Genomic DNA, 16,955 nt, shown 5'->3' on the forward strand with positions numbered 1-16,955 from the left:
TCATTAAATTTTAGGTGTATCAAATGTGATACGTTTGGCAATAAAGGGTTAAATCCAGCCTTGCGTTTTTTATTAATTTGCATGATACTGCATGGATTTCAGACAAATACTTATCCAAATATCTGTGTTTCTGTCCATCGTCGCGCACTGCCCTACTACCCCACTCCTTTAAGCACACTCCATTCATGGATGCAACTTCCGCTTCGCACGCTAGCTCATTGATGCTCATTGGATAAGAGGAGAGAGAGCGTTGACAGCGAAAGAGAGAGAGAGTGGAGGAGGGAGGGAGCGAAGAAGAAGACGAGGACTAGCGAGAGAGAATAGAAAAGAAGGAGGTGGTCGACCTGCTCCCCGGGGACCGAAGCCTTAACTCAGCCAATGCTCGACGCAAGCAGCCGCCGGGGCTCACTCGAGCGTCGCCAGCCCTAAAATGCATCACCAGCACTTTCACCACTTGCAGGCACCAGCGGGCAGCTCCTCCTAGCCGACGCCGAGCAGCGAAGCCCTTTCGCCGGGCAAGAACTCTACCGGGAGTCGCTGCCTATCTGGAGCTCAGTGACATCGCGTGAACAAAAGAATACATGGAGATACAAAACATCGATTGGATTATTTGAACACTTTTTCCACTGCCTTTTTTTTTGGAGGAAGAAATGGCTAGAATCTGAACCTTTGACGTGTTTTTTGTCCTCATTTCTTTTTGGCTTGGGGTAAGATAAACCAGCTCCGCCTTCTAATAGCTGTGTGTATCCTCTATGAAAAATATTTTCGATGCTCAATTCAATATTGCTGCAATCTCTTAAAAAACTATAAAGTAAACAGATCATACACATGAAAGAAAATTTTCCTGTTGTGTCCAGCGGGCCTTCAGATTTGTCACGTGTGGACTGTTGTGAGCCTTACATTAGGAACACGGGCTAACTTGATTTGCGGGTTTAATTCAATCTCTACCCTTTTTAACTTTTTTTCGTGAGTATAAAGTGTCCCACAAGTGTGAAGCTGACTTGACGTCTTGTTTGTGTGTGTGTCTGTGTGTGTGTGTCTGTGCGTGGTGGGGGTGGGTCATACAGCCCTGAGAACCAGTCATGGCAGACCCTGAGGAGACTTTCGGCCTGCAAGCCTCTCCCGGTTCTGGTTCCGATTCGAGGGAGGTAGCAAGCGAAGCCAAAGCCGAGAAGCCCAACGGCACGCCCGGCAAGTCGCCGTCCTCGCAAACTACATACATCCAGCAGGTCAGTATAGCAACCTGAAGTGCATATAGGATCTCTGCCCGCACTGTATTGTTGGTCGAATGTAAAACTAATTGGAGATATATGCGTCAAAATGTAGTATAATATTAATCCATTTTAATTTCCTTGTACATACATTTTCTGTGTGGAATAAACAATTATACTCTAGCATATATTGAACTATCAAGGAAACTGCTTTTTTACAATGTGCCTTAATTATTATAATCTCGGTGTCTAACTACACCAAATATTTTAAACTGCTTATTGATGTTACTTCGTATAGCCACAAGATTGTATTTTTTGTTTTCTATTTGCAGGGTATGGAGGGTATAAAAGTGTACCTTCACGAGAGGGAACTGTGGGTGAAGTTCCACGAGGTGGGCACCGAGATGATCATCACCAAAGCGGGCAGGTCAGATGACGCCACTCAGCAAAACACACGCACTTACGGGCCACTTAATTAGGCACCCCTGGTCGTGTATATATTTTCTTCATGTTGCAATTTGTTTTGTTGTTATTGTGGTTGCAGGACTGCATCACAATAGGCAGACAATTAGTCATAATCGATAGTGGTGTGTGTTGTGTACAATCAGAATCTATATCGGTGTGTTTTTGAAATAGACATCGGCTATTTCCACTAAAATAGCTACTCAGCAGACGTAATGATAATATACAGTAATAATCTTTTTTAATGGGATACGGGGCGTCTTCTTTTTTGTGAACGATTTATATTTTATAATCTAGAACATTGCTCAAAAGTTTGGGGTCTCCAGTCAGAAATGTTACTTTTTTTCTTCAAATGAAGACAAAATTCAGTCAGTCACAAAATAAAATCCTTTATGTGGGTCACTGATGTTGTATTTCGTACATAAATATATTATAATATTCGTCTAACTTTGGAGAGGGCGGCGTGGGTTCAGTTTCCACTCGGTATGTGAGTGTGTGTATGAATGGTTTCCCTGCGACTGACTATGACGACCAGTTCAGTAATCTACCTTCCACCTGATTTTTAATGTCATAATCTCCAGCGCTTTGTGACAGGATAAACGGTGTCAAAAACGGTTGGATTAATATTATGATGCGGTTTAAATAATAAAGCAAACTAATAATTTCCAGTGAGATAAAACTAAGACATTTCTAAATGACACCACACTTAAGAACTTTAAAAATCTATTTTATAAAGCAATAAATACATTACGCATTGTGCTTGAGGCTCTAACTAGTTGATTCGTTTGTGTGTTCACTCACTTTACAACATATTTCACGCCAATCTTTTGGAACACATGTTAAATTGACACCCCACTTTTCTTTTTTAAGGCGAATGTTCCCCAGCTTTAAAGTGAAAGTCACCGGCCTGAACCCCAAAACAAAATACATCCTGCTGATGGATGTCGTACCCGCAGATGATCATCGATACAAGTTTGCTGATAATAAATGGTATGTGTATATTAGCACACACAAAAAAAAAGTCAAGCACGTCGGGGGAAAACATGTGTTTTGACAAATGCAGTATGAGACACGGATACGTGTTTTCCAAATAAACTACTCAGTCAAAGGTTTGGGGTTACTTGGATAAATATATACTGTTCTAAAGCAATGTCTTTTTTTGTTTTGTGTTTTTAATCAAGCGTATTTAGAATTGTTGATTACTTTAACATGATAAGTCTTGCATTTACACGGTATAGTACAAACTAAACTTTATTAGTTTATTTTGTATATGGTGATTTACTTTTTACTAAACCTCCCTCTTCAGTTTATGTTCACAAAGAGAGGGAAACACATGCATATTGAAGACAAAACACGTTTTAAATATTACTATTATTATTTCCAGATCAAAAAGCATTCATCCATAATGAGTAATAAGTAATTCAAGTTGTTTTAGTTCTCAACAAAATATTTTGTCTCAAGTCACTTGCGTATAATTTCGCCTGTAATTGCTTACATATAGTTGTCATTTCCAAATTACTGATTTAATATTGTAATATTGGTACTGCGTGCGCGACCCTCCAGGTCGGTGACAGGGAAAGCTGAGCCTGCCATGCCCGGGAGGCTGTACGTGCACCCCGACTCTCCGGCTACGGGGGCCCACTGGATGCGGCAGTTGGTCTCCTTCCAGAAGCTCAAGCTGACCAACAACCACTTGGACCCGTTCGGACACGTAGGTGCCTAGGCTTGTCTCCTAATTTTTTTTCTAGTTGCCACATCATGTTGATCATATACAACCTTTGGAAACGTTGATAAAGTTACTCATAAGCTATTTACTTTTAATATGTATGAAGTACAGCATGAATTATTTCACGAAATGGGAGTCAACATTTTAATAATCCCGCGAATGGGATGGGAATAATATTCAACAGGAGAGGGAACACATATAGATGATGATTTTCAGCTATGTTAAATAAAGAAACAAAAACAAAAACAAAAAAACACCTAGAGGACCGAAGCGTCCATCTTTGTAGTTTTATTTTCGGGGGCCAACACTTTCGCGACTTGCGTTGGCACATATAAAGAACTACACATTCCAATATCATATTTGCGCGGACTCAACATGGCGAACGGTGGAGGTGAAAACCTGAAGAGAGATGAAACTCGGAAATAATGACCCATCGGTTGAACTGGAGGAGCTTGTATGAAGAAGGTCTAAGTTATTAGAAAACTTCTTGATAGTGGAACGCGATGGTGCCACTACAAAACACGTGGCATGTTAAAAATGCGCGGGACTAGTAAAGCACAAAAGTGACTCCGGGACGAGTGACGTCGGTTTGGTTTTAAACTGCATTACATACAATAAAGAACAATCCATTGACTTTCCTATAATACCAATTTAAAGGTGTTAAAGCTTTTTTTTTTTGTTTGTTTGTTTGTTTTTAAACAAATCAATTAAAAAAATTTTAAAAACCCCAAGAGAGGGAGTAATTTTGACAGGGATGGGGCAGCTGCATAAAAAACGACAGACAATAACTACACTGCAAAAAAGAAAAGTTGGGTCAAGTCAAAATTTCAGCGCATGAACAAACTTCAATAAAATTTGAAGTTGGACAAATAAACAAAATATTTTAAGTTTTGCTTCTGAGTTTGCTCAACTCTGAATTTAGATTTTTATCAACTCAGTTGTAAAATCTACTCATTTACAATTTTACATTGTAATAACTTGTAATCCTTACTTCAACTCTCTCCTAAATTTGAGTAACGTATAATTTTACATTGCAATAACTTTTAAATGTTAGTTGTGCTTTTACTCTCTCCTTAATTCTAACTTAATATTTTACTTTGTAATAAAATTTAATCCATAGTTTAACTGTCCTGTAAATTGTACCAATTTATAATTTTACATTGTAATGACTCCACTGTAAATTCTTATACAGAATGCACTTTAATTGGGTTAAGTGTATTACATATATATATGTGTGTGTGTGTGTGTGTGTGTGTGTGTGTGTGTGTGTGTGTGTGTGTGTGTGTGTGTGTGTGTGTGTGTGTGTGTGTGTATATGATGTAGCTCAAGTGTGTAATTTAGAACCAATAATGTTTTATCAAATAATTACAGATGAAATATATACATTCATAACATTTGTTTTATTAAAACTGTACCAGCTTCAAATCCCTTCCAACAGGGCCGAGTGCATGCTGTTTTCTACTTAATATTGAGTTATATATCTTTATTTAGCTTTTGGTTCCTTGTTTCTGCATTGTAAATCAGATATATAAATATTTTTTAAATACATTGAGTTTGAGTTCGAATATGAAAATATTATTCAGCATTTCCCCCCCCCCTTATATATAATTCTTGCACGTCACCTGCCTATTTATAAATACATATATATTTTAAAAAAAAAAAAAAAAATTAAAAATTAAAAAGTCAAGGTGTTAACTTATTAACCCTTTGCCAAATGTATCACATTTGATACACCGAAAATTTCATGATTTTGAGAGTAATTCAGAATTTTGACATTTCTTTTTGAAAAAAATAAAATAAAATAAAAATGATAGCTGCAAGTCAACACATGCATCTGCAGGTTCCATGAGGGAAAAAATGGATTTAGCTAGGGTTACAGATATTACAGCGCTTATTACACATATTCATTTTGACATTTCTTTTTACAAATGTGAAAAAAAGGTTTCATTAGGACCTTATTTTTCAAATTTTGGGATTCTCTGATAATTACTTCATGTTGCAGTTCTTTAGGGGTTAACAAGAATTTTAGGGCCCTGATTCACATTCAGAAGATAGTTAAATTATACAGCAAATAAGCAAACAGCCTTGCATCGGAAGTCTATATGTGCATCCGAGAGAGGAAACTTCCCCCCCCCCCCCCCCCCGACCAAAGTGGGCCTGTTACCCATTTCCTAAAAAAACTCATTATTCCACATTAAATACGCGCGCGTACACAGTCAAACGCACGCACGCTCCATCAATGTGTGTCATGATAATAAGAGACTTGTTGGCTGCAGTTTCTCATTAAACATTGATGTCATGTAGAAAACTATCAACTCAAAGGGAAGTAGTGATGTACATATAGGAGTAGTTGCTCTCTAGTGAACATGCACACTTTAATGTGATAAAGTTGGGATTTTTGAAAGGATTAGTAAAAGGCAATGTTACATCATTACAATATTTATCGTATGAAATTATGTTTCAGACACTTTTAAATGCAATTTAACGGATTCTTCCAGTCTGAAAGTAGAGACGAGTTTTTCCCAAAATGTGGTAGAGTGCTACTAAAAACGTTACGCAAAATACAAATGTTTATATAATACAAATAAATGCAATAGAATAAATAATTACAATATACTGTATGTAGATTAATATTTGCACACACTCATTTCCCTGTACGTTTGTGCAGTGTTCATAATAAAACTCTGTATTTTTCTATAAATGCTTGCATTGTTATATATTGATCAGCAATCTATCTGGAAAAATGCTGTTGATGTCACATTGCTATGCTTTTAAGGTATGTTCTGCTATGCAACTATATGGTGTCACTTGGAGCGTTATACACATTTTTCAGGTGGTACTTGTAAAAAGTTTGAGAAGCATTATAACAAACATTCCCTCTACAACTGAGCTGCCACGCATCTACGTAGCACCTACTTATTGTTGCCCAGCTGGCCAAATGAAACCGGAGCTGGGGTGGAATGCGAACGGTGTTGTAAATTTTCGGTTGGAGTGCTGTTTTTTTACCCTTGATTGGTTGCCGTGTGTGAGTGCATGCTTTCTGGTCAGTTTATGGTATTTTCTTCAGTGCCTCTGGGAATTATAAACGACAAGCTGCATGGTGGCAGGCCAGAAAAACGATTCCAATGGATGTGTACATGGTTGCAGCTGGATGGAATAAGTTGTAATGTATAGGAGTTGCTGGGTAGCAATTAGGATGAGCCCGAGGCGGGAATGTGGCTGTCTTGCAACAGGCGTGCGGCACAGAGCGCTCGAGCTCCAGGGGGATTGTTTGGAACGCTATGAGGAAGCAACAAAGCTTAAAGTCTTAATCCAATGAGTCGCAGAAGTGCTGAGGTGCAAGGTGGTTGTATAGAGAAGGCTTTCATCACTCGGGGGAGGGATTCTGTTTCGTCATGCAAATTGTTACTGAAATACATAAACGTGCAAAATGACTTTAAATTTTTAATCCCGTTCAAATTTGTCCTTAATTACGTTCAACACATGTCTTTTCCCCATATTTGGCTTTTGTTTTGACATACAAAGTAGAATTAAGCCACAGTGAAAGATAAAAAGCAGAAGTTTGCATTTGTTAAAAATGACACATTTTTCAATATAGAATGATTTATTAGACTATATATATACTGGACTGTCTCAGAAAATTAGAATACACAATATTCTAATTTTCTGAGACAGTCCTGTACATTAATCCACCATTTAAAGCAGGGGTGTCCAAACTTTTTGCAAAGGGGACCAGATTTGGCGTGGTAAAAATGTGGGGGGCCGACCTTGGCTGACGTCCTTTACATAGAACAATATACAGGACTGTCTCAGAAAATTAGAATATTGTGTATTCTAATTTTCTGAGACAGTCCAGTATATATATATATATATATATATTTTTTTTTTAACTCTTGCATATATTGGTCTTTAAGGTTTTACTTCAGTTTTAGCTCACATAGGCATTTCCTAAGTCAGTGTGCTTTTTCATGAAACACTTTCGTCAAGCTTTCATTATAGGAATTAATTGTTTTGGCGTGCACAGTGTGATTTTATTGAATTAAATACCCAAACATGCATAATTAACTTTTAATTCTTTTTAAAATAAGTGGATTGGTTTATATTTTTGTTATTTTTATATATTACACAATATTTTAGGTATATTAGCACCTGCTATAGTTTAAACTCAATAATTAGTCTCCATATATTAACTTTTTAAAAAACTTATTTTGTTCAATTTGGCACTGCTGTCAAAGTGCCTTTTCCGTAAATCTTTTTTCAAAACACCCAGTTGGGTAAAAAGTGATCCAAAAATTATTCTAGGGGCGGTGGGGGTGGGGGTGGGGGGGTGAATTATACGATGTAGTGCTATTTATAGTGGGGTTTAATACAGTGGAATTAATACATAACTGCAAAAAAAGTTGTTATACTCACTGAAAGCCTTGTGCAATACAAAACAAAAAACCCTATAAATAAAATTAATCGATTTGAAATTGGCTGTGTTGTGCATGGTGTAAGCAGATTAAATATTTTGTCAAAACCCTAATTAGAAACAGCGCTCTTATTTGCATTATTTTTATTAATATTTGACGTTATCCCAAAACTTTTCATAAGGGTTGAAAAACTAAATTATAATAATTCATGGCTACAAAGAGTCCAGACATCCCTGTTCAAATTTTAGGTTTTTAAAATGTAAAAATATATTTAAAAAAAAAAAAAAAAAAAAAACGAGACTAAGTAAATAATTTCAAAACTTTTCCAAACCCTAATGAGACATATACGTATACTGTCTATATACCTCACATATACATTTTGCACCTAACAAGCCCAAGTCAGCCAACTTCTAAATTGTTTTAGTATAGTAACATATTTTTATATTTCTATTCATCATTATTGTTGTCTGCCTTGCTTGTTATTTTTTGCACCTTACAATTTTCGCTCTTTTATACTCACTTTGCATTTATATTGGCTTTCAAAACGGGACCTGAGTTCTATTTTCTCACCATTAACGTGTAAATGTGAACTGATGTGACAATAAAAATCATTGAATTCTTATTGGGAATGAAACGTTAACTTAGCTAATGAGGTTGCACATGTGTGCACACCCTCTCCTAATAGGGACGTTGCCAAGTTACGAATCAACAAATTGCATTCAAACTCATGTTAAATGGGAGCCAGCATGCACCTGTCACCATTTTAGTGTGTTTTTGTTCTAGTAAATCAAATTCTTCTAAAATGATTTATCTTGTTTAATTGTTTCAATATAAACAAACTACGACTAATATTTTTGTGGGTGTTTTTAATTCTCTTTTCGGTTGTGTATGACTTTAAATTCTCCTTCTCACCTTATGTACGTTTGTGCTATATGTCTTTCTCCCTCTCGCTCTCTCTCTTTTACGCACAAGTAACAAAATATATATATATTTTTTAAAGATGTATTGTTTATCACGTAAAACTGATTTTTTTTTTTTTTTAAATACTCACTTTACATTGTTTTACTTGCAGTCAGATACAAAGTTACTTTGCAATGAAAAGCATGCACTCCACATATTGCTATTCCACGATGCTTTTTATTTCTGGTTAAAACAATCCAAAATGAAATTATATATATTTTCAAATCAGTACACGCATACATGCATTCTTTCAACTGGACGCACCGTAACAAAAAATGTATTTCAAAATTTGGAACTATCACATAAAACAGGACGACTTCAGTTTAAGTTGAAGCTCGCATTGAGTTTGAAATATCAGTACCAACGTAGCATAAAATCTGGTTCACAATGATTAAAGAAATAGTAAGGCTATGGCAAGCCGATTAACCCTTTATTCAATATCCTTCATATCCAGCTTAATGTCTATGTATAGTACGCCCTATATCAACTAATACATTGTTTGACTCATTGAAACTCAACATGTGGTTGGGGAACGTGATTTAATATTCGGAACGTAACGAATGAAATTCGTATCTCAATGGTAAATGCATCCAAAGCAGACAAATGTGAGGTGACAGCAGATTTGGTATCTGAACAGTACAACCCACAGCGTGGATTGATGTGATCAAAACGTACACCCCGCCTAAATGCAAATTTAACCCTGGAAAATAACGTGGCCTGCTTTCCAAAATCCAGTGTGCGTACCCACGGGACCACCCACTGATGCTCTAACCCAAGCCCAGGCCACTCCTGCCGGTCCTTGTATATCTCTGCCCCTGACTTGGAATGATAATAGTTAATGATAGTGAGGGATCCCTTTTGGCCCTTCCTTCTGGCTTTTAAATCGCCACCGCACCAGAGACCCACCCTCCACCCAGGAAAGGCTTTGCAGGACTGCCACCTCCATATTGCTCATGCCGCACTGGCACTCAAATGTAAACAAAGTATAGTATAAACAAAGTATAGTGTGTAATATATATGTATTTATATGGCGGAAAACACTCAGGTCACTTGAAGTTCCGCTCTGAGACCCCCAATTTGGCCAAATTTCAAATTGTCCGATATGCATGGGTGATACATCATTGGAAAGCTTAAAATCTCAATTTTTTGGGTGAAGAAAATTTTTGAACAGGAGGGCATTTTTCTTCTTTTTTTAAAAAATGTTTTTTAAACAGCAAAACCCTAACTGGAGGTGAGAGCACACGAAAGCAGAATTACAGACACCATGACTTTAACGAGATATTATCGCGTACTTACCTTGTTTCGATCCAAAAATCTATGTCGCATGTATCACTGAGTGTCAAGACACAGCAGTGAATGGCCACAGCTGGATTTTGGGGGGATTTTATGGGTGAAACATGGTAAAATAACAAGGGTCGCGATGCAGAAATCACAGACATCAAGGAGTGGTCGAGATTTTCTTTTTCATATATTTACCCTTTCAAACGCTTTTATTTTTTTATTTATTTTTATGGACACCATTTTTTTCATTGCTACTTAATTTGTTTGAAAGTTTAAAATATGCGAGTGAATAATTTTTGGAAGTGTTTTTATTTATTTATTTATTTATTTTAATATTAGACATTTAATGATTCTAAGCTAAAAATGACATTTTGAATGATAAATATAATTAATTACCTTCGTTTTATGGCTGGGTTGAAACAAAAGCGGTTGGGCGAGGTCTGTAAACGGGGGTTTCCAGGGTAAAACGGACAAATTAGTTTGAGGGCTTAATGCGCCATGAATCTGCTATGGCAGCATATAGACATATTGTTCTGTCTAACACAACAGTTGTTTTGGCCTAAAATACATGTTTCTTTTAAAGAGGAGTGCAAGAGCAGAAACTGCTTTTCCAGTCTTGTCTGTGTTTTCCGCCACATACAGATTATAAATACATATAATACTAAACAGCCTTTCCAAATCATATACATTAGCCTTCTATCACTACCAATAGCAGGCAAATCATATCGACATATTAAGTCTAAGATTTAATATATTAAGTAAATATTACTTGTTTTTTCTTCCTTTTTCTTTTAATTCTTCAATTTTGCCCAACTGCTGTCACTTTTCTTTTTCGTGAAGTATACCTTCAAATTTCTAACTGCATGGATAAATTCGTCAATGGCACAATAGTGCCACCTGACGCTTGATCATATGCCTAACTCCGATTTCTTTTACATTGTTCATGGTGGGTTTTTTTTTTTTTTTTTTTTTTTTGTGCAAATTGGGATTCTATTTTATTGTCATGCATTAACAAACATCAATTACTGAAACAGTCAAACTGGGTAGGTCCTGCAAATGACCAAAATTTAAAACATCCTTTAGTTATAAATAGGGCTGTCAAACGATTAAAAAATTTAATTGAGTTAATTACAGCTTAAAAAATAATTAATCATAATTAATCGCAATTCAAACCATCTATAAAATATGCCATATTTTTCTGTAAATTACTGTTGGAATAGAAAGATAGGACACAAGACAGATATATACATTCAACATACGGTAACATACAGTACATAAGTACTGTATTTGTTTATTATAACAATAAATCAACAAGATGGCAATAACATTATTAGCATTGTTAAAGCGATACATGGATAGAAAGACTTGTAGTTCTTAAAAGATAAATGTTAGTACAAGTTATAGAAATTTTATATTAAAACACCTCTTAATGTTTTCGTTTTAATAAAATTTGTAAAATTTTCATTCAAAAAAATAAACTAGTAGCTCATCATTGTTGATGTCAATAATTACACAATGCTCATGGTGCTGAAACCCATAAAATCAGTCGCACCCAAGCACTAGCAGATGGCGACAAAACACCAAAAAACACAAGTAACAAGTGGGCATTACACTGTGCTGCCATTTTAATCTGTTTGAGCGGGGCATGTGCGTTAGATGCGTCAAATATTTTAACGTGATTAATTAAAATATTACCGCCCGTTAACGCGATAATTTTGACAGCCCTAGTTAAAAACCAAGCACCCATCCATCCATCTATTCAAGTGCATGCCAGCAAATTCATTCCTGCCACTATGTGGCCAGAGTCGCTCACTGTCTTCATGCAGGCTACAGCAGCACAAAATGTGTTCAAGTTCAACAAACAAATAATGGAGCTCTATTGTATTCCTCAATGACCTCCGAGCCTCACTCGGCCCCTTAAGAGAACCTTGTGGGGGCAGGCCGAAGGTCAGCGTGGCAGTGAAAGGCAGGTACAAAAACAACCCTTCAGATAAGAGATAGCCCAGAATACCAAACGTGGAAGGGGGAGGGGAAGAACAGAGGGGGTGGATTGCGTTGAAATCTTATTATTTGCCAATATCATTAAACAGCAAATTTCCTTAAAAGTTGCAGATTTTATGGGCAGCATTTCAACAAATGAAGCCACAAAAGAAAGTTCAAGTTCAAACTGATTGGACGCTGCACAGGGCAAGCACACATGCATGCAGGCAGGCAGGCAGGCAGGCAGGCAGGCAAATCCTCTGGTAGTCGTCACTTCTCACGGTTGAGTGAGAGAAAGAGGCGACATGCTTGTGGGAATCACTTTGGAGTTACATAAGGAAAGTTTTAGAGCAGTTTTGGCAGAATGGAGACAGATCGCAAGGTTCAAATTAGTTCAAAAACAACATGTGCACCAATTCACTCGGAGCTAAGAAGGCAAAAAATTCACATTGGTGTTATTGTCCATGATTGTCCATCCAAGGTGCCTATCTGCCGGTCTTGGTTTACATGAATGAGGTAAACAACAGATAATGCATCTGAGGCATCAGTAAGATGCATGAGAAATTCACTTAATAAAGAGACAATCACATTACTCAAAACAATCATAGAAGCTTTTTAAACTGACGATAAACCAACTACAACAGATTTTAATTTAACCCTTAAATACCTGCAACATGAAGCAATTATCAGAGAATCCCAAAATTAGAAAAATAAGGTCCTAATGAAACCTTTTTTTTTCCAAATTTGTAAAACAAAAAGTCAAAATGAATATGTGTACCAAGCGCTCTAATATCTATAATCCTTGCTAAATCCTGTTTTTTTTTCCTCATGGAACCTGCAGATGCATTTGTTGACTTGCAGCCATCATTTTTTTTTTTCAAAAAGAAATGTCAAAATTCTAAATTAGTCTCAGAATCATGAAATTTTACAGTGCCCTCCATAATTATTGGCACCCCTGAAAAGATGTGTTTTTTTTAGCTTCTAATATATATATATTTTTTTAATTCAAATAATATGGGACCTTAGTGGAAAAAAAGAGAAAAATCCAACCTTCAATACAAGTGCATTCATTCAGTGGGGGAAAAATCCCACATAAAAAAAAATTTTTTTGACATCAAATAATGTGTGTCACAATTATTAGCACCCCTGGTGTTAATACTTTGTACAACCCCCTTTTGCCAACAAAACAAGGTCTGGGGACTGAGATGGCCACACAAAAATACACACGGTCCCAGGCTTCAACTGGGACCGTGTGCTTTGGTCAGATGAGACCAAGATTGAGCTTTTTGGCAACAAACACTCTAAGTGGGTCTGGCGTGCCACGAAAGATGCGCATGCTGAAAAGCACCTCATACCCACTGTGAAGTATGGGGGCGGGTCAGTGATGTTGTGGGGCTGTTTAGCTTCCAAAGGCCCTGGGAACCTTGTTAGGGTGCATGGCATCATGAATGCTTTTAAATACCAGGACATTTTAAATCAAAATCTGTTGCTCTCTGCCCGAAAGCTGAAGATGGGTCGTCACTGGGTCTTTCAGCAAGACAATGACCCTAACCATATGGCCAAATCTACACAGAAATGGTTCACCAGACACAAAATCAAGCTCCTCCCATGGCCATCTCAGTCCCCAGACCTTGTTTTGTTGGCAAAAGGGGATTGTACAAAGTATTAACACCAGGGGTGCTAATAATTGTGACACACATTATTTGATGTCAAATATTTTTTTCTTTATGTGGGATTTTTTCCCCACTGAATGAATGCACTTGTATTGAAGGTTGGATTTTTTTCTTTTTTTCCATTAAGGTCCCATTTTATTTAAATAAAAAAATATATTAGAAGCTAAAACAACATCTTTTTCAGGGGTGCCAATAATTATGGAGGGCACTGTAGGTGTATCAAATGGGATACATTCGGCAATAAAGGGTTAATGTCATTTGAAGCATCAGTACTATGAATACATGACTTAATTTGGTGCACTCACATAACTCAAATTTTGTGCCGGCGCCTGTCCCAGCTGACTTTGGGCAAAAGTTGGAAAAAGTGGTCACCAGTTTGTCTCTGTATGTGCCCTGTGACTGACAATCATTCTTATTTACACAGTCACTGAGCAGGAATTGATGTCACACACATTCTGACTGTCACTGAGCATGAATTGATGAGGTGCTGCCTGTATCAAAAGGCAGGCCAATGTAGTAGTACACAAATAGTGACTGACTTTTGTATGCATCAAATTAGCGATGGGGCCGATCCAGTATCGGTATCAGATTCTGATACAAGTTTAATTCATGGATCAGATTGGATTGGGCCAATCTGTGAACATTTTCGGTCCATGAGCAATACAGTGGCACCTCGACATACGATCGCTTTGACACGCGACGTAAAATTTGACTCGCCGTTTGTTTCTACATCCGACGACATGTTCGAAATACAACGATTTGTGACAGCACAGCAGTTACTTTGTTTTACCGCGAAACTGACGCACAGCGGATTTTCTTGTGAGAGAAATCAACATGGGTTCCAAGAATGTTGGTGCAGGTGGCGAAAAAAAGAAAAAGGCGAGGCTTACCATTGAAATGAAGATATAAATGATACAAAAATGTATGGTGGGCGCGTCGGTGAGCTGACTTGACAATACGGATCTAGCATCTCAAGGGTCCTCCTCAGACCTAAGTTCGCCAGTCTATAAGTTAGGGTGACAATTATTATTGTGGTAACATTGCCAAAAATCGCCAGCTTTGTCAGGTTTTAGTCATTGATTTAAGAATTTGTGCAACAAAAAATTTTGTCCGTCCCAGCTGAACAAAGTGGAAGTAAAAAGTCTTCCCTCCCTCACTCATCAAGACAGCCACGCGGTGCGTTCAGGTACACCACGCAAAACACATCCACCACATTAGAACCCCATTTATTACATTATTACATGTATTATTATTATCATTACTATTATTATTCCAATTTTCATTCATAATTTGTTTTGCTCTGTGTAATTGCTATTTGCAATAGTACCAGCAGCATTTATTAAGGATTTAGTGTAGGTTTTCAGGCTGAGGAACGAATTAATGGGATTATAATGTATTCTTCTGGGAAAACCCTGCTCGGCCATTTCGATTTACAAACAAGGTCCTGGAATGAAGTAACTTTGTATCTAGAGGTACCACTGTATTTCAGGCCTCGCCATTCAAGGCGCACAAATGTGCTGCCAGATACGCAATAATGTCTGAGTTCAGGAAACATTCGTGAGCAACTTGCCTGTTTACAAGTCCATCGCATCTTTTCAGCCACTCTGACACAGAGAATTGGGTTGGAATCGTACTTGTCAGGCGAAAACTAATTTTGGACTTTACTTTAATGGCAAATATGGGGCACGTTGAGGTGGGTGGAGGAGCGCAAACCCGCCTTGTCGTGTGTCGTGACCCATTATTATTGTTTTTGGGCATTGTTTGATGAAAATGTATTCATGTCTTTTTTTTGTACGGATTATTTTCAGTGTAAATCATCAGAAGAAGTTAATGACTTGTCATTTCTTGTGTGCCATAAAATTTCAGTACGACCAAATAATGTATATTATTTTGTTTAAAAGGAATATGGTGTATTGTATCTACACTGCTGGCCAAAAGTATTGGCACCCCTGAATTTCTGTCAGATAATGCTCAATTTATCTCAGAAAATGATTGCAATTACAAATGCTTTGGTAGTAATATCTTCCTTTATTTTGCTTACAATGAAAAAACAAAAAATGAAAAAAAATCTTTTTTATTTTACACAAAACTCCCAAAATGGGCCGGACAAAAGTATTGGCACCCTCAGCCTAATACTTGGAAGCACAACCTTTAGATGAAATAACTGCGAACAACCGCTTCCGGTATCCGTCAATGAGTTTTTTTTTACAATGCTCTGCTGGAATTTTAGACCATTCTTCTTTGGTCTACTGCTCCAGGTCTCTAAGATTTGAAGGGCGCCTTCTCCAAACTGCCATTTTCAGATCTTTCCACAGGTGTTCTATGGAATTCAGGTCTGTACTCATTGCTGGCCACGTTAGAAGTCTCCAGTGCTTTCTCTCAAACCATTTTCTAGTGTTTTTTTATAGTGTGTTTTGGGTCATTGTCCTGCTGGAAGACCCATGACCTCTGAGGGAGACCCAGCTTTCTCACACTGGGCCCTACATTATGCTGCAAAATTTGTTGGGAATGTTCAGACTGCATAATGCCATGCACACGGTCAAGCAGTCCAGTGCCAGAGGCAGCAAAGCAACACCAAAACATCAAGGAACCTCCGCCATGTTTGACTGTGGGGAACGTGGCCTTTTCTTTGAAGGCCTCGTTTTTTTCCCCCAACTCTATGTTGATGCCTATTCCCAAAAAGCTCTACTTTTATTTCATCTGACCAGAGAACATTCTTCCAAAATGTTTATGGCTTCCTCGGATAAATTTTGCCAAACTCCAGGCTGGCTTTTTCATGTCTCTGGGTCAGAAGTGGGGTCTTCCTCGGTATCCTACCATGGAGTCCCTTTTCATTCAGATGCCGACGGAAAGTACGGGTTGACACTGTTGTACCCTCTGACTGCAGGACAGCTTGAAATTGTTTGGCTGTTAGTCGAGGTTCTTTATCCACCATTTGTACAATCTCTTGTTGAAATCTGTCATCAATTTTTCTTTTCAGTCCACATCTAGTGAGGTTAGTCACAGTATCATGGACTTTACTCGTATTGATGACACTGCGCACAGTAGACATAGGAACATTCAGGTCTTTGGAGATGGACTTGTAGCCTTGAGATTGTTCATGCCTCCTCACAGTTTTGCTTCTCAGGTTCCTCGGACAGTTCTTCGGTCTTCTTTCCTTTCTCCATGCTCAATGTGGTACACACAAGGACACAGGACAGAGGTTGAGTCAACTTTAATCCATTTTAACTGGCTGCAAGTGTGATTTAAT

The 16,955-nt window shown here is 37.5% G+C and overlaps 1 protein-coding gene across 2 annotated transcripts in view; it reads left to right on the top strand.

Moving 5' to 3' along the window:
* Nucleotides 1–316: 316 nt before the first annotated feature.
* The window catches only part of tbx5a (T-box transcription factor 5a), a 34,398-nt gene continuing 17,759 nt past the window's right edge, over nt 317–16,955 (top strand). For both annotated transcript variants that reach the window (XM_057819761.1, XM_057819762.1), the window contains exons 1-5: nt 317–707; nt 1,068–1,229; nt 1,544–1,638; nt 2,544–2,663; nt 3,237–3,384. In XM_057819761.1, the coding sequence (XP_057675744.1) occupies nt 1,083–1,229; nt 1,544–1,638; nt 2,544–2,663; nt 3,237–3,384 (510 nt within the window). In that variant the 5' untranslated portion in view covers nt 317–707; nt 1,068–1,082. The remainder of the gene's footprint in view (nt 708–1,067; nt 1,230–1,543; nt 1,639–2,543; nt 2,664–3,236; nt 3,385–16,955) is intronic.

The sequence above is a fragment of the Corythoichthys intestinalis genome, chromosome 17 (assembly GCF_030265065.1).
Source record: "Corythoichthys intestinalis isolate RoL2023-P3 chromosome 17, ASM3026506v1, whole genome shotgun sequence".
NCBI classification, from domain to species: Eukaryota; Metazoa; Chordata; class Actinopteri; order Syngnathiformes; family Syngnathidae; genus Corythoichthys; species Corythoichthys intestinalis.